At 56.8% G+C, this 17,288-nt stretch overlaps 1 protein-coding gene across 1 annotated transcript in view; it reads right to left on the bottom strand.

Moving 5' to 3' along the window:
• Positions 1 to 7,019: 7,019 nt before the first annotated feature.
• SGSM1 (small G protein signaling modulator 1) overlaps positions 7,020 to 17,288 on the bottom strand; it is a 37,355-nt gene continuing 27,086 nt past the window's right edge. Inside the window, exons 20-32 of the mRNA XM_086474017.1 lie at positions 16,959 to 17,097; positions 16,512 to 16,576; positions 15,973 to 16,118; positions 15,210 to 15,338; positions 14,551 to 14,733; positions 12,136 to 12,207; positions 10,712 to 11,296; positions 10,382 to 10,506; positions 9,002 to 9,084; positions 8,535 to 8,644; positions 8,150 to 8,246; positions 7,603 to 7,770; positions 7,020 to 7,108 (exon numbers count right to left, since the gene is read on the bottom strand). Of these exons, the coding sequence (XP_086330143.1) occupies positions 7,020 to 7,108; positions 7,603 to 7,770; positions 8,150 to 8,246; positions 8,535 to 8,644; positions 9,002 to 9,084; positions 10,382 to 10,506; positions 10,712 to 11,296; positions 12,136 to 12,207; positions 14,551 to 14,733; positions 15,210 to 15,338; positions 15,973 to 16,118; positions 16,512 to 16,576; positions 16,959 to 17,097 (1,991 nt within the window). The remainder of the gene's footprint in view (positions 7,109 to 7,602; positions 7,771 to 8,149; positions 8,247 to 8,534; positions 8,645 to 9,001; positions 9,085 to 10,381; positions 10,507 to 10,711; positions 11,297 to 12,135; positions 12,208 to 14,550; positions 14,734 to 15,209; positions 15,339 to 15,972; positions 16,119 to 16,511; positions 16,577 to 16,958; positions 17,098 to 17,288) is intronic.

Here is a 17,288-nt window from a genome sequence, read left to right as displayed (position 1 = left end):
AATCAGTGGTGGTTTATCCAGCCAGGGATTCGGAGGAGGGAAGCAGAAGTCTGTCCTCAAAAGAAAGGGAAAAGCACCTGAGCATCCCGCTGCTTCCCCAGAGCCGACAGCACTTTGGGGGGCAGCAGAGTTACCCTCGGTGCTCTCGGAAGCAGCACTTCAGGGGTCATTTCTGATTCCTGAAGGCGTCAGCGCTGCCTTTGCGGGGTCCCCCACGCTCGCTGTCTTACCGGGGACTGTGCAGCCGTAAAGAACAACCAGGGTTTTATTGATCTGAAAATACATCAACCATAGAGAATAGAGCTTTACTTTTTCTTTCTGAACAACAAGAAGGAACCATTTACATAAAAAACCAAAAGCATGGATAAAATAATACAAACCAGATATTACACCACAGTGTGGAGTTTAAATAATCCACGAACATCAGCAGCACTTCTACAAAGATATGAAAAGCCATAGTGCTCGTTGAGCTCAGATAGAGCAACTCCCAGAGACCAGAACGGCGTCCAACAGAGAAAAGCAGCAATTGCGTGTAGGGCAACATGAAGGTCTAACACCAGGTAGAACATCAGATACATTCATAACACCGCTGCGGGGAGGTGACCCCCTGTCCCACAGCGCTCGGGCCGGGGGCTGCCACCTCCGTGCCAGCTGCAGCAGGGCGACAGCCCCGTGACACCCGCTGGCCCCGCCGAGCTCCCCAGAACACAGCACCGGGACGTGACAGTCTGGCTCTAAGTTTACACCTTGGATTTTCAACAGGAGTTTTTCTTAATTCCATTTGTGAAAAACAGCTTTCTCCGTCCCTGGCTCCTGGGAATTAGTCTCTGCGAAGAGACTGAATTTCTGAGAATTTAAGCAGATCTCCTTACGTAGGCATGAGGATGAAATTTTTAGTCCCTCAGGGCACAGTATGAGGATTTTCCATTCTTTATCTTCGCTAGCAGTGGAGCCACACTGATTCTTAAAACTGCCACGTACTTTTTGAGATCCTGTGCATAGTTTAAATTTTAGCTTCGATTTATTTATTTAAAAATAAATTAAAATAAAGGATAAATGGTGCTTTTTATCCCTTACAAAAAAGCCAACGAAATGCCGCCCCCCTCTTACCCACCTCCCACTTCAGCAGCACACAACACCCATCCCCTGCCCAGCTCCTCGGGGGCTCTGACCCCGCCGAGGGCTCCGGTGCCGGCTGCTCTCGCTGGGGCTTCTCCGGGAGAGCCGAGGACACGGGCAGACCCGTCTGGCGGGGCAGGGGCTGGGGCACAGCCCGCCTGCTCCGGCCACGGCTCTGCGGGCAGGACTGGCCCCGCAGCCCAGGGGCCACGGACCCTTCCCGTGCCGGGGGCTCGGGAGCCAGCGCTGGGCCGGAGGCTGGCGGTGCAGCTCCGTCGTCAGGCGCCCTGCGCAGCCTCCGCCTGCAACATCAATTTGAAAAAGCAAGTTATTGAACAACTGAACGGGAATTGAAGGTTGAATACGCTTATCCCTCCTCCCAAATGAGACACATACGAAAAGACTGCTAGGGCTATTCCAACAACGTACATCCTCCAGGATATTCAGGATTCAGACAAGGTTGAGAAGAAATCCAGACACTCTTAAGCCGTAGAAACGCCCAGCTATGGCACCAAAACCACCTTAACTTTGGCCCATGCTGCCACCATAGAACACAAACGTGGGGAGTGGGACTGGGGACCATAAAGACTTCAGGTGCCTTCGTCAGCGATACGGGCTTACTGCAGGGCAGGCAACGAGGACAACGGCCTCGACTGGAGATCACAGGAGTGCCTGAAACAGCCGGCAACAGTACGTGGCATCTCAGCTGCTTCAGGGTATCTGAAAACTTCCACAAGAATTTCTGAAAACTGGTTCTGCTGAGAGGTACAGCCCTTCGGTACTGCTCAAAAACTGTCACTCCACCTGTAAGTTGTGCTCTTCCACTATCAATTTGTGCTCACGCGACAGTAAAATGCTGAAAACGTGCCCAGAACTGCTCAGTACTTGGGAAAATTCCCCAATGGAGTGAAAAATATTTGACAGATGCTTTGATGAAGTGACAATTGTTTTGGCCCCACTGATGAACGGGCTCAGAGGCTACAACTGGCTCGACAGCAATGCCACAGTAGAGAGCAGCAGTTTAAGAGACTCTGAGATATTTTTGAAAGCAAACGTAGGTGATGAGAATCCTGAAAGTGGTCCCGTACCTATTGCGAGGACTGTTTGCCACAGTGGCTGCCAGTCCAGGAAGTCGGCCAGCTACTCACAGGAGACAGGGAAAGACAGGAAAACTAGCCAGCCGGATTGAAATAAGTAAACAGAGAAACAAAGAAGAAAGAACAAGATGACTCTCATCTTGGCCACAAGCCTTGTGTCTCCGAGGTGGGACTTGGGGATGGGCTCAGCTCGCCCATGGACAGGTTCCCAGCAGAGCTGCGGGTCCAAGCCGCCACCTCTGGACCTGTTTTTTACTCAGCAGGGACGATGGCTGCCAACACCTGCCTTCCTACTGCTGGCTCCAGCTACAACAAAAGGGTGTATTTGGCTACGTTCAGGGATGTTCAGAAGCAAGAGGCTGGGTGAGAGCGGAATAGGGTGGCAGCAAGAAGGTCCCCTGCAAAAAACCCTCTCGGTCTTCGTGAAAAACGTTCACAGCGAAGCAATTCAGAGACTCAACGCAGTAAAACGCCTATAAAAGTCACACGTTTAGGAACAAAGACAACTTGTACGGTGTTTACATGAGTAACAAGAAGAGAGATGGGCACCACGAGTTATCTGGAAGGTTGCATCAGCAGAAAGCTCAAATGCAGAAAAAGAACCGGTCCCAGGGGGAACACGGGGCCAGGACACAAGCGCTCACTGTACTCAAACATCCCAGGATTATCTGCGAGCGGAGCAGCTCCAGCACGAGATAAAGCGAACACCCCCCACCCCTGCGGGTGCTCGGTGCCCGTGGGGCCCGTCCTTCGCTCCGGCTCAGCTCTGCGGGGAACACGGCCGGGGGCAAGGGGGACCCACACCTCGCTGCACCCAGGGGAAGGCTGCGGCAGGCCCGGGTCAGAAGGCAGAGCTGCTCCAGTCCCTGGTCCCAAGCAGGCTAAAGATAGCGCCCGCCTCGTGGTGCCATCGCACAGGGCGGATTTCAGCCGCAGGGAGCTGCCGGGATGAGACATTCCTCTCCGCCGAGGAGCCGGGCAAGATGACTGTATATGGGCAACATTCCCCTGCGACGGGCTTCTCCCTCGGCGGAGAACAGCCGATCCCCGGCTGCACAGCCCGGAGAGATCCGGGCTGTCCCGCAGGGCCCTGGGGATTCCCACTGTTGGAAACCCAGAGAAACGCTTTGATCTCAGGGCAATCTAGCGGGGGGGCAGAGCCAGGCAGGAGAGGCTGAGGCAGGAGAAGGTCTATGAATAGCTGACCACAAAAACACAAGAAAGTGTAGCAGCTTTTAACCATCGAACAGATCTTGAGCCCTGGACTCCTGGTGTTGCTTCACTCCGGGTCTCCCCAAGCACAGAAACCTGCCGGTCGGGTGGCGCCTGTTCCCGAGGGGTCGGCAAGGAGCACGGCTGCCACCCACTGCGGATTCTGACAAGATGCTCAAACCCGAGCTGGGACCAGGGGCGGTGGAAGGGCAGAGCCCAGCGACTATCAGCCCGTCCCTGACCTCCCGTGGCTGCTGTCCTGCCCGCTCCCATGCCCGGCGTCCGGCAGGGCGGGCAGCCGGGGAATGGCACCGCGCGGCAGCGCTGAAACCACTCACATCGTGCCCGACGCCTGCACGGGAAGACAAAGGTGGGCCCTCCCAGTTCAGACTCGAGTTCTCACAGGAGCATTCGGGAGCAGACGGTGTTCGGTGGCTCTCGCACGAACCGGAGCTGCACCGCGCGGGGAGCGGGTCAGCTCCGCCGGTGCTGTGTACAGGCCACGCCACGCTCCCGTCCAGCCCCGAGGGTACCGTCAGCTGCAAAGGAGCGTGGCTTTGGTCCCAGTTTAAGGGACATACCATATTCTTTGGACTATCCAATTTCTTTGCAACCCACACTAAGCCTTGATTGTTCTTCCCCAAGCCAGGGCAGGCACGAAACCCTGCCCAGCACGGGGACTCTGCTCAGCACCGTGGCTGGAACAAAGCTTTTTTTTTAATTTTTTTTTTCCTTATTTTTTTTCCCTTCTTTTCCAATTTTAAAGTCAGAACTAAAATCAAGCCAAGCTGAGGTCACGACGGTGGTTCTGCTCTGAGCTTCCTGCTGCCGTACCCGAGCAATTCTCACAGTACAGGGACAGTGACAGATCGGCACGTCATGGAATAGGTGCTATAGAAGCCACACAGTTCTTAGAAGCAAAAGATTTCTTCTCCCCTCCCTCAAAAAATAACCCACTTAATTCATATATTTTCTCTCTATACTGTATATATATATATATATATATAATATGTAGACACGCTTTTCTGGTAAACATTTACAAGATATTGTAAAGAACACTGAAAAGATAGATCTCCATTTGCATAACGATGCGCACGCACGTACTGCCGTATACAAGGACACACAGTAATGTACAATCAATAAATAAATACTTCCCCCGCCAGAAGTTATTCAAAAAACACTGCTATTGAGCGGCCCAAAGACACTCTCAGTTAATACAGACAGCAAGTATTGTGCAGAATTTCTTGGCTGTTTTTGTTTAAAAACCAAGGAAAGAAAAACAGAAGCTTGAAAGTGTCAGCGATGTTGCTCGGTAAGACTGTATTTAAGTCGCCCTGTGGGTTCTTGGCCCTCAGAAAGGGGAGGACAGAGCGCTCCCCCCTCGAAGGGGGGAAGCAGGCAGCCTGCCGCCTGTCCTAGGACCCAGAGGGAACAGGGACAGCCTGGTGGGGAGAGCACGAGCTTTGTGCTCTGCTCTGGGGAAAGATGGAAGATCCACGCACGAATCGGCAGATCTGAAGCTCAAATGCTTTTGTGTCCTGGGCTACTACAGACCGAGCCCTCTCGGGAGATTCAACGCAGAAAATGGCTTCAGAGCATTTCCTAGATTGTTGGCACGCGTTTGCTTGTTGGGCTGATGAGAAACACAAGGCTCCCGGTTGCTCTCACCCCCTGCTGCAGTCTCCTTCCCCACCACCATTCCCTGGTTTTTCTAGCTGCACCTCCGTGCCCCAGCAGACAGCCTGGCTGATTCGCTCAGAAACTGCAAACCGCTCCGCCGCACTCCGTGCAGCTTTCCTGAAGCAGCAGTTGTCTCTCCTGCAGATTCACACCTGTCTTTTTTCTGCGAGCAACATCTGACACTCACCACGAGCAGCTACCACACACGGTCAGCACGGACAGATGTTCGGCAGGAGAAGGGAAGGGCCCTTTTCCCTTCTGCTGAGCAGCACGCCAACAGCAAGAGAAGAGCAGGGCCTTATCCTGCAGAGGGGAGGAGGAGAGCACACGCACACGCATCACACATTGCATGGAGGGGGAACACAAATTTTTGCAGCAAAACTGGAGAGCAAGTACCCCTATAGAGAGCTACAACCCAGCGGCTTCCCTGCTGCTGAAAGCACACATTCACGGCGGCCTTCTGCGGCCGGGACAAAGCCCTCCCTTGGCTGAACTAGACCTACCAACAACCCACACCTCTTCCTTTGCCTTTAGTGGTTTGGTTTTTTTCTTTTTTTTTTTACCTGAGTTGAAAAAAATGAATCCAAACCCTCCGTAGCGCAGCCTTCGCCTGACGCAGCAGCTCAGCACTGACGCTGGCGGTGCTGGGGAGGCACTTCAGGCCGTGCGCTCCAGCGGCTGCCACGCTGGAGAGCCACTGCAGGCAAAGCGGCCACAGAAGTGCATCTTCCAAAAGCAAAGACCACTCAGGGACCTCGGGCTCTTTTCCTCTTCGCAGGCAGGTGAAAGAAGCCCACCGAGACCTAACTGGAGACTTCCAGGGGACTGAGGGGGCTTTGCAGCCAGCCCCAGAAGCACGCAGAAAACCTGCAGGCACCATGGGGATTGTTTGCACTGTCTAGCTTTGAGCAGCTTGTCTTTTAATTGACAGAGGAAGGCCCCTCCAGAGGGAAAGTCAGGACAGCCACCAAAGTCGGGAGCTCTGACTTGCCTTCCAAGGAGCTCTCACCCAGCAGGGGTTGCAGAGGAACGACAGGGAGACCAGGCTCCCACCACACGCAGCTAGAGTAAGGCAGGTAAGAAAACCTCAAGTCTAGAGGTCCCAGAGGAGATTAGGACCAGATTTTCCAGTGTTCAGAGAGCATTACAGAGGCTGGATTTTGAAAGAAAAATTTGGAACTCTTCTGAAAAAACCCATCCAGAGCTGAAACTCTCGTGTGCTCAGAGATCGTAGTAACAAACAGGGTAAAAATCCCAGGGACGGAACAGAGCCCTAAGAAAGCACTGAAGGGGATGCTGTGCATCAAGGGACAAGACCAAGAGGAATTTCTGTGATCAAAGTCCCTCTCTGTTACTGGCAGAACCTCCCAACACCAGGACTGGCAGCACCCCTGCGCTGCCCGGGCTCGCAGGGCTGGCCGGCTTCCCCGTGCCGCAGGGCGACAGCTGCCCGAGGAAGCAGCTTTATTTCCCCCCAACAAAGGCTGCCGAGCCCGAGGCAGCCCTGAGGAGGGCTGGCAGCTCTGCTCTCCGGACCCCCCAGCTCTGACCGGGGATGCTGGCGACTGCCTCGGCCGCCGTGGTGGTAACGGCGCCCGCCGCCCTGCGGCTGCAGCCAGGCAAGGAAGCGGCTGCCGGGGTCCTGCTCCCAGAGCAAGTCCTCAGCAGTACAACGCAGCCGTACGGATCTTTGGTCGAGTCACTGAAGAAGGCTGCGAAGGTCTGAGCCAGGGCCCCCTGAACACCGAGCATAGCGCTGGCAGAGCTAAGGGTCCTTCCAGTTCAGACAGCAGCGAGTGTCCGACTACCTCATTTCCACTGGCGTCGCACTCGGCGAGAAGGGAGAAGGGGAGGAAGCATTGAAGGGGAGTCCCGGCTCTTTGTCTGGATGCCTCGTCTTCCCCACGTCCTTCATTTGTTCTCGATCAGAGTCTGGACTTTATAGACAAGGTCCCGAGCCAGCTTCAGGATCTGCTTGGTGTTGTGCCGCTCGGCCATTTCTGGAACACAGACAGGAGGAACCCTAGACCCGAGCAGCCCAGCGCCTCGAGGAGTCCTCCCACCTCACAGCTCTCTACTTGTCGGCCGAGCTCCAGGCAGGAGCTGAAGCCACTGAATTCCTGCCCCAGTCCTCTCTCTCGCAGAGACACCTGACTCTGAAGAGCCGTTGTTAACCAGCTCATCCCGGGGTGATTACAGCCGGCGGGAAGCACAACCTACACACACAGCTCCCTTCGAGGGAGACGGGCTGCCGCCAAGGCCGGCAGGGCGGCTCCCTCCAGGCACCACCAGACCCCCTCAGAGCCTGACTGTTTGGGGGCAAGGGGTCCCTTTACCATCGTGTTCCAAGCATCAGCATCGCACCACCACACACTGCTCTGTTTTAAACATTTACCAGTACAGCCCAGCCACGACTGTCCGCAGTCAGACAGACACGTGCTTCCTACATCTGAGCAGCCACCACAAATTCAGCCCAACAGAACACAAGCTGTACCGTTGAAAAACTTGATGATGTCTGTAAAATCCATGTTGTTCTCCAAGATTATGTCCCGGTACATCTCCACCAAAGCCAGGGCTATGAAGAGCACATAGTGCGCAGAGGAAACGTGTGCAGCTGCCCAGATGGTCTCCCACACGGCGAACACGTCGTCATACACCAGCTCTGTCAACAGAGGGAAAACCCCAGCGGTTACTCCACCAGCCACGGGTTTACAATCATCCTGACTCATGGAGTTCACAGCAGCACTGGGAAGACATGCTGGGTGGTTTCTCCCCACGAAAACCTGCTCCAGTTGGAAGCAATAAGTTAAGTCATCTGCAGGGACAAATATTCTGGCCTGCAGCAGGTGACACAGGTTTCAGGACACAAACCCAGTGTGTCAGCCACAAATCTACCAGGGAAAAGCAAAACGGGAAGACGTGGTAAACCGTCAAGTTCAAACAACTGACATTTCCAGAGGGTACCGGGAAGCGTGGAAGCCCGGCAGACCTGCCTTCCCTCCCCATTTGCTGGTCCCAGCTGCCTCCCTCCCAGCACACACCTCTCTTGAAGTCCAGGAGAAACCATCGGTAGCAGAAGTAGAAGTGAGTGTAGTCACCATTCTGGTGCATCAGCTCGAAGAGCTCAGAGTCCAGAATCTGCCATGAGAAGCAAAGGGAAACTCATCAGGGTGCACCAGAGGCACCCGCCGTTCCTCCGCCTGCCTTCCTCCATCCATCCCCACTGCTCTCCTACCCCACCGCCTTCCATGCAGCTTCTCCCTGCTTCGCCAGCCTGGCACACACATTATTCCTATAGCTCCCTGCCCTCCCTCCTGCTTCCCACCACCAAAAGCTCCTCTCTGCCCCTCCGAGCCCCCCGTTCCCAGAATAGCTTTCCCCCCTCTGCTCTGAGAGGCTGCCGACCCTGTGCCGGGACCCTCCTACCTGGATCAGAGATCTCATGTTGGCAAAGTGGGTGTCCATGGCTCCTCCGTGGGGGAAGTTCTGATTCATCCTCTTCATAAGCTCAGTGAAACAGCTGAAAGCCAGAGCCTCTGCGCAGGGGAGAGAGACGGGCGCTGCTGGGCCGCACGGACACCGCTGCACCCGCAGCCACCACCCACCCGCAGCAGGAATCTCCCTCCCTGCCCCGCACACCCAGCCGGGGGCAGGCAGCAGGGACTGGCCTCGGAAAGACAGCTCACGCTGCAAAAAGTACACCCCGTCCCCAGGTTGGGTGCTGGGGGGGTCAGAGAGCACCAAGGACAAACGGGATCCTGCCACCCGCTGCTCCACGCCTCTGAGCACGGGACGCTCCTGCTGCAAAGGGGCCACCACCGGCCCAGCAGGTTGCCCCCCAACACGCTCCCACAAAGGTAAGGGGGACAGCGGAGCCGGAGCCACCCACTCACCGTCATCCAGGATGACGAGGAGAGGGGCGAGCAGGTCGCACATCCCCTGCACGTAGCCGATCTCAATGTGCTGCCAGATGTAGCTGCGGGAGAGAGCAGAAAAGGCAGCCCCTGAGCAATCCCCTGTGCCACAGGCGAGCACCACAGCCTGCCGCCTCGCCTGCCCGCGCCCTGCCTCCGTTCCCGGGCCACCGGCATTCCCTACACGCTGCCACCAGCGCAGGGGACGGGCAGGGCAAGCCAGACCTGTTTATTCTGCTACACCTACACTCTGTTCCTCTACGGATTCGTTTCCCGTGGTGACTTTTTCCCAATTAAGCGACACACGGCACAGCAACGGTCATGGCACGGCGCTGGATCGACACCCTGCAATGGCCAACAGCCATTGTCGATCCAGCACCGTGCCCATTGCAGAGACCGATCGAGTTGGTTAATTTATCTCTCGTTCTCACCCTTCCCCCCCTCGCTCCATCCTCTCGGCTCTCTCTGCACGCCGTTGCCTGCTTCGCCTCCCTGGACCCAGCGTCCCAGGAAGCCGGCAGCCCTGCAGGGAGATCTTCCCATATTTGGTAGCGAGTCCAAATGCGTTCAGAAAGGACTCTGATCCACCACTGGCACGAGGGAACGATCTTTCCCATCCTGCCCGCTGGTTTCCCAAAAGCTGCTGTGTCGTACGGTCGTATCTCAGCAGAGATCTCCGACTCTGGCTGTCAGATAAAGTGACAGCTCGAATGAAACAGCAGCTTCTCCTCATATTTGTGAGATGAGTAACAATATTTTAGCCTTCGCTGCCCGGGACGTGGCTGCAGCTGCTGAGCTGGAGCTGGTTTGAGTCGGTGAACGTCACACAGCAACCTCTTAGTCACAGGGACTAAGCAAAGAGAATCAGAAACGCACCCAGGTACCGCTGGCTCTTGGGTAGGCACTAACCACTCGGTCGCTGCAGGCACTCCCTCATTAGCACTACAGCTCTGCGGGCTGATCCTCATTACAACATTTTTTCCAGCCATATTCCCGAGAGCAGGTGGGCTGTGCCGGGTTCAGCCTGCAAGGCAGCAGGCCTGGGCAGCCCCAGGGAGCCCTCGGCTTTGGCCAACAACCCAGACACACGGCAGTCACGGGGCAGAGTGGCACTAGGCAGGACGGCTGGACTCCTCGGTCTGGTAACCGGGAGGTCCGTGGAGCTGTGATCCCTGTTCTGGGATGAGGAGAGGATTTGGGGGGGGGGAGGAAGTCAAGGAGGCCAAACTCAGTCACGAGAACAAAGTCTGAGGCTCCAGACTGAAGGTGAATTCAGGGAAACCAACCACCAACGTCAGGAGCCTGCTCCCATCGCAGGGAGGGCTGGCCAGCCCCCACCCTGACCCCCGCAGCCCCCACCTGCACATGATGTTGCGGAGTTTCTCCAGGTTGGCAGGGGTGAAGTACCAGTAGTTGCGGTCACACCGCTGCACGTCCTTCTCGATGCGGTGCAGGTTCACCGTGTACATGTCCAGGAGCTCTGGCTGCCCAAAACAATAGCCAAGCTGATTCGTTTTCAAATGAAAACCGAAAAAAGAAAGTTGCGAGGGCAACGGAGCGACAGGGCAGAGTTTGGGTGGAAGGTGGAGAGCCCTTGTACACCCAACTACAGGATCAGCCCAGGGCAAAGGCAGGCAAATAGCGGGACACCCAGGGAGAAACCCACGCGCTGAACAAGTCCGTACTCACCGAGTAGGTGACACCCGCCGAGGAGACAGCAGACGTTTCGCCGTTGGCCAGATCAGCCACAGCCAGAGAATCCAGCTGCGGGTACAAACTCTCCATCTCCGGCTCCTCGGAGAGGTTATCTTCGCTCTCCACCAAGCTCTGCTTTTCAGCTTCGCTCTCTGCCCAGCTCTCTACCACCATCAGGGCCACAGCATCACGATCACGCAGGACCCCTGCCGAGCTCTTGCCCACAGGAACAAAGTCCACGCTTCCACTGGTGGGAAATTCCCCTTCCAGGCTGTCCTGGCCCTGCAGCTTCTCCTCCTGCCGGCCGCTATCCGCATCCTGTGGGCCTGGCGCGTCGGACCCACCGGCCCTTCCCTGAGAGCTGGCTGAGGATTTGTTGGTTTCCAGGGCGCTGTCCTCGTTGCTGAAGCTGCGCTCCGAGAATCCCGACGTGATGGAGAAGTTCTGGGAAGAGGGGTGGCCAGAATCAGGGGAACACGTGCCGTTGGGAACAGTCCCATTGGGGATCTTGCTTTGTTTGCCATCTTCCAGCTGAGCATCTGCTTCAGTCTGTTCCGCTTCATCCACAGACTCGAACACCTACGAGGCAGGAGCAGAGCACCCCGTGAGAGCGAGCAAAGCCCCTGCACTCAGCAGACCGTTGGGAACACGGGCATCGTGTCCCCAGAGCTGCACTCAGCAGCTGAACCTGACTGAAGTTAAGCCAGGACTCAATGCAGCTCTCGGGGACATAATGCCCACGTTCCCAACAGTGGGGAGGGAGGAAGATCTGCTCTGTGTGCGCAGGGCTCGTACGAGCAACCCATGGCAGAACGCTCAGAGGACTTGAGGGCATTTTAACTTACTAGTGCTGGGCCTGGCTGGGGCCCCACATCTTCGCTATGGTGAGAGACACCTTCAGCCTGAGCATCTAAGCTCCCCGTCCCATTTTAACCAAACTCTTGGAGGAATTTCTGGGCACAGTCCTCAGTCTTTAGGTTCCCCTGCCTGGATCTGGCAGGTCAGCGCTTGGCCATTTGCACAACTCGGAGCCCACAGTCCCTGCTCCAAAGGCCTACGCTTTGCTCAGCGTAATAGATTGGGCAGAATTTCATTGAAACAGGTTGGTTAAACACGTGGTTACTCATGTACGGAGCAACCGAGGGCCCTCAAGCGTGAAAGCCACCTGGGGGTTGGTCCTTTCAGCCTGGGCAGAGCAGGCTGGTGAATATTAAACACGGCCAAGCAGCGCATGGTTCTGACCTTAGCGGCTCCAGAGGCAGGTCTGTGAGTCATTTACCTCCAACTACCCCTTCTGTTCGCCAGGAATCACTATGGTGATCGAACAGCGACCGGCCCAGGCCAGGGCAGAGCGCGCCGGACGCTGTTGGGTGGCCAGTGTCCGAGCAAGCACGGGCGGACGAAGCGCTGCCGCTCACCTGCGTGCTGGAGCTGGAGTCGCTCTGCAGCCGGGCGTGATTCTGTCGGCCAGAGCTGCAGCTCTGCGAAGACTGCGAGAGAGGAGAAAAAGGCCAGTGAAAAGGCAAAGAGCGTGGGGTCTGGGGCAGGGGGAGGCTCAAGCCACGCTATCAGAGGTGGCACATCGGCATGGAAAGAACAAGCCGAAAATGCATCCAGTAAATTGTCATATTTGACCCACAAAAGATGTTCGTGTCGCACCAGCTCTGCCGTGCAGGTTTGTTACGCAGCGCAGCACCCTGCCTCAGCCTGCCACCGACATTTACTGCTGGAGAAGATGACAAAAACAAAAGTCCCAGGCCAATCCAGTTGTTCAAATACTGTATGTTTGGGTCTGAAAGGAACCGCTTTCTTCTGGCCTTCAGAGAGGTCACGCTGTCTCCCTGGAGTGCAAATTTCTACAAATCTCTGTCCTAATTTGGCAGCAATGCAGCTCACCCCTTCTTAGTTTACATAAACGATGAAGTCACAGGCTATAAAACAATCCCTCTGAGCATATTAATGATTTTTCCCTTTTCTTAAAGGACAAATATTGACGTTTCAAGCCAGACTCAGTGGAGGCAGCCCCTCTGAAAGTCAACAGCACCCTTTCCTGGCTTCCAGCTAAAGCACAGAAGGAAACACCGGGCTCTGCAGTGACTGGTTCAGTGCTGTGCCTCGTGGGTTCCCTCTGAACAACCGAGTCTTCACTAAAGAGCGGGTCCTTCCCGCCACCCGGGCTGCCCCACGCCGGGCTACTCGCAGCGCAGGAACCTGCGGCCGCTCCTGCTGCACACAAGTCGGGACGTTCAGAGCATTGCAATGACCTCAGGCACAAACAATGGGGTTTTAAGAAAACACAGCCCTTTCAGAACGGCAGTGGGAGTTGTCCCCACCCCAGCATTGTGGGTGTTTGCTGGGCAGGGCTCTGATGGAGAGAGGAAGGGCGACAGTTTTCCTCCATTACATGGGAGCATTTTGTAACAGGAAATTTCAGATCGAGATGGGAAAAGGGTGAACCTCTGCGTGTATTAACTCTGCCAGCTCCCCCCCAGTGCACGTTCCCAGAACAGGCAGATGTGGATACACAAGAACCACCACAGCGGAGATGCTGTGGGGACGGGAGTGATTCCCGGGGCTTCAGCAGCGCCGACCGTGCAGCCACCTCCGCGCGTCCCCTGCAGGGGCTGTGTCAGCCGGCCCCTGCCCACGGAGCCCAGCTCGGGCCGCCCTTCCCCACCTCTCTCCCTCTCTGTACACCCACGTAGCCCGCACGGCGGCAGCTGAGCTCCTCTCCTTCCAAAAGCATCCACACAAACTCCCCAGAGGAAACCACACGGAGCCTCCAGTGCTGCACCTACCGGGCCCTTCTCGGCTTGGCCTCTGTTCGCCTCTGGTGCAGCAGCGCAAGGTCAGACAACCCAGGCTGCTGGGCTGTTCTCCTCCAAGGACAAAACCCACGTGGAAACACTCCCCGGACTCTGTTCCCAGGACTCCCTTTCCTTTAACAGGCTTTTCCCTCCACACCCTTTGGTTTGGGCTGTGGATCCAACTCCTCACCACATTGCTAAAAGCTCGTCCCACGGAGCTGGGTGCCGGGGCTCAGCTCTGTCCCCCGAGGCACAGTGTACCGAGGCTGCCCCAAGCCCTGCAGGCTCCTTCACAGCCAGTCCTAGAGCCACCCCGCTCCTCCTGCCCGCTGGCAGTGGCCCAGGCTCCTTCTGTGCCGAGCAGCTGATGGAAGAGGGAGCCAAGCCGCCCACTGACCTGTTTCACAGCCCTTCGGTGCCAGAAACATGGTCGTTCTCCCTTCCCCTACCTCAACACCGACTTCCACGGAGTTAATCCTGATGTGCAGCAGAAGTGCAAACAGGGCAACAGATGTCTCTTGTTCTCCAGAAATACCCACAAGGAACGCTGAGAGTATCTGGATTCAGACACGCAGCTCCACAAACGAGTTCTGGGGTCCCGGCTGACCCGCTGCCCCCTGCCAAGACCCCCTGCCCTCTCCCTGCTGCCCCTGGCTTTCAGGCCCTCTGTGCTCAGCATCCACACCCAGGGTCACCGAGGCAGAACCGTTCGGTGCCGCTTCAAGAACAAGTGCTGGACCTCCAACACATCACTCAGGCTGCAGACCAACCCTCCTGGTCAGTGCAGGACCACACAGTATGGAAACCGGGGTCGTACTGCAGGAGACACCTGCTCCTACTGCTAACTGCTCTGGGGAAGAGCTCCAGCTCTAACTGGCAGAGATTACAGTGAGCAACGAGGCGCAGAGGCAGGCAGAAGTCAGGGAAGGAGGAGGGGCAAGAACTGTGTCTCCATCCCTCCCTGTAGCACAGACCAAGAGGGAGCCTTGGGTGAGCAGAGCCCTCCCCGAGCCCCCTCACCCTCACCTCATTGCTGATCGTCGAGTCCCTGTGCATCATCCTCTGGATGTGGGCATCCAGGCTGGCCCCGGAGGAGCACTTGGCCAGAGCCGCGGCGTGCGACTCCTTCTCCCGCTGCCGGACGATGGCCTCGCAGCCCAGCCACTCCGCCATGGTGTGCTCGTAGCAGGTGCGGATCTGGGCATCAGCCTGCAGCGTTTAGAGGGAGAGGGTCTTCGAATGGATGCCCCTGGAGCAGCCCCGAAACCAGCGCCTCCTCCATCCCCCAAACAGCCCTGCACAGGTGGGTGAAGTGCGTGTTTGCATCAGCTATGGCGAGACGGGACACAGTCACCCAGCTCCGGCACAGTGCCAGCCAGAGCCTGACTCACAAAACCTTACAAAAATTAGGACTGAAAAATGACCATCCATCTCCTTCCTGCCTTCCAGAGGTGTGCAGGGCACTGAACATCAGCAGCTGCACAGGGGAACGTCAAGTTCGGTCCTCTCGGTTCTCATCTGAGTCTTTCTCCCACCTCCTACCGACAGCCGCCGTACAGAGGGGCCACCAGGCCCCGTGGGGTCACAGGGTGGACTCTGGCACACAGACACTTCAGGCTGTGAAATCCCACTGCACGCCAACGCAACACCCCCAGCTGCTGAGCTGGCAGCACACCCACACCAACCTCTTTCCTTTCTGCCTCCGTCATCCCAAACTGGTAATGGCCCAAAAGGAAGGGCCAGACAGCCTTCCTGATCTCGTGCTGGATCCCGCCGTAGTAGATAAGCCGCAGGAGCTCCTGGTCCTCGTAACTCTGGGGGGGAGAGCTCGGAGTCAGTGCAAAGATGCAGCCAGGACCACAGTCCATCAGCTGGCAGATGCAAGGGCAACCCCAGCCCGGCCATGCCACCTTTTAGTGCCCAGAGTGCTGCCCAGCCGCCAACTCACTGCCTGTTCATTGCAGATGATCTCTCAAATCTCTGCTTGGGCTTAAGTAGAGGCAGAGGGCCCTGCAGGTGGACATTTTGGGAAACACTGGCTCACCACAGCCAGCAAGTGGCTCACCAAAGTCACTCAAGGTCAACGCTGTGCCTCTGAGCACTGGCAGAATGTCAGAACTGCGGCACTGGTCACAGCTCCTCAGCTACCCTGCATTAACAGCGTGCTGGGACCCTCCTCGAGACCACAGTGCACAGGGTGACAGACCCTGCTGCAGACAGGCTCCGAACAGCAGCGTGCTAAGGAGAGCAGCCTTCGTTCCCTGGCTTCCACGTGTTGAGGATTAGGAGCCCTGGGCTCGGCGCAGCCTGGGACAGGCCGTGTGACTTCTCATCTCGGGGAACTCCTCCATTTGCTTTACCTTACCGTGCTACAACCCCTTGAGTGACGCTGCCCCGGCCATCCCAAAGCCCACCGCAACTGGCACGTCCCAAGAGTGCTGGCCCTACCGTGCTGTCCTGCAGGTACGTCTGCCAGATGTCCACAGTCAGTCCCGAGCTGGCACTGCAGGGCACGTCAGGAGACACGATGTTGTGGTTGACCAGTGCCGACAGGTGGGTTCGCACCGTGGAGAGGTGTCTGCAATAGGCCAGCCCTGCACCAGGCAGAAGCAAACATTCAGCCAGGGAACTCAGGGAGCCATGAGGGTGAAGAGCAGGAGAAAGCTCTGATCTGGTCCCTGGAGGAGACCCCCCTGAAGCCACATCCAGCCTAAGCAGCAAAGCAGGGAGCCTACTGGGACAGGTCAGCATCTCACGGCCTTGTACCACCAGCACTGCTGCTCGCTGGGCTGAAGTCTGAGGATCAGAGTTCAGATGTCTGCTCCTAATCCTAAGCATGTGTCCACAGGGCCCTGCATGCAACAGACTTGTCCCAGTACCCTTGGCCACTGTCTTGCTGCCTCAGCACCACTCCTAGTCCAGAGCTCAGGACCTTATCCCTCACCCATCACACATCTCAAGGCATCATGGATGTGACAAGTACTCACAGCCGTAGAAGGCCCGGGAGAGGATTTGGTACTTCATATTGTCACACAGGAGCTTCAGCGGAGCTCTGCCAATAAAAACAGATTGTCTGTGGGGAGAGGAAACGCTCCCCTGCATTCCCTCAGCCCCTGCTTTGATCTGACTGTTCCAGCCTTGCCTTCAGAGGTGCACCACGGGACCTCTGCTCACTTGGGAGCAGCAATTCCTGCTGCCAGGACGTGGCCACAGAGCAGCCGAGACATCCCAGAGGAGTGGACAGGCCTCGCTCCAGCCTGGACATGTCCCACTGCCCTCTGCAAACGGTCCCTGGACAACTGAGCTGAGCGTGAGGCTGGGGACACTACTTGCACCGTAACTGCTCTAGTTCAGCCACCCAGCCGGGCTTTCACCTGTAGCCCTGGTTTTATTTCACCTGTTTCTCAGAGCAAGCGGCAGCAGAGCTGTCCTACCTTTCGTGGCTGCAGCCGTTGGATGGCCCACCGTCAGAGGAGCCGCTCTGAGAGCAGGAGGAGCAGGAGGACTTGCGGGTGCTGGGCTGCCACATGGGAGGGAGGCCAGCACCCTGGGCGTCCATCAGGTCCTGGGGCACTGTAAGAGGGCAGAGAGAGGAGCATCAGCTGCTGTCCAGAGTCAGGTGAGCCACAGGAGGCCGACAGAAGAGAGCTTTGATTAGCAAAGGCAGCATCTCACACTCTTCCCGAGGAGACCTCAGCAACCAGGCAGGACCCACACCATGGAATCACAGCACCAGCACTGGTGAGCTCAGGAGAAAGGAACGG

This window comes from Leptosomus discolor, chromosome 16 (assembly GCF_034619465.1).
Source record: "Leptosomus discolor isolate bLepDis1 chromosome 16, bLepDis1.hap2, whole genome shotgun sequence".
NCBI lineage: Eukaryota > Metazoa > Chordata > Aves > Leptosomiformes > Leptosomidae > Leptosomus > Leptosomus discolor.
This window is presented reverse-complemented; position numbering and strand designations above follow the sequence as displayed.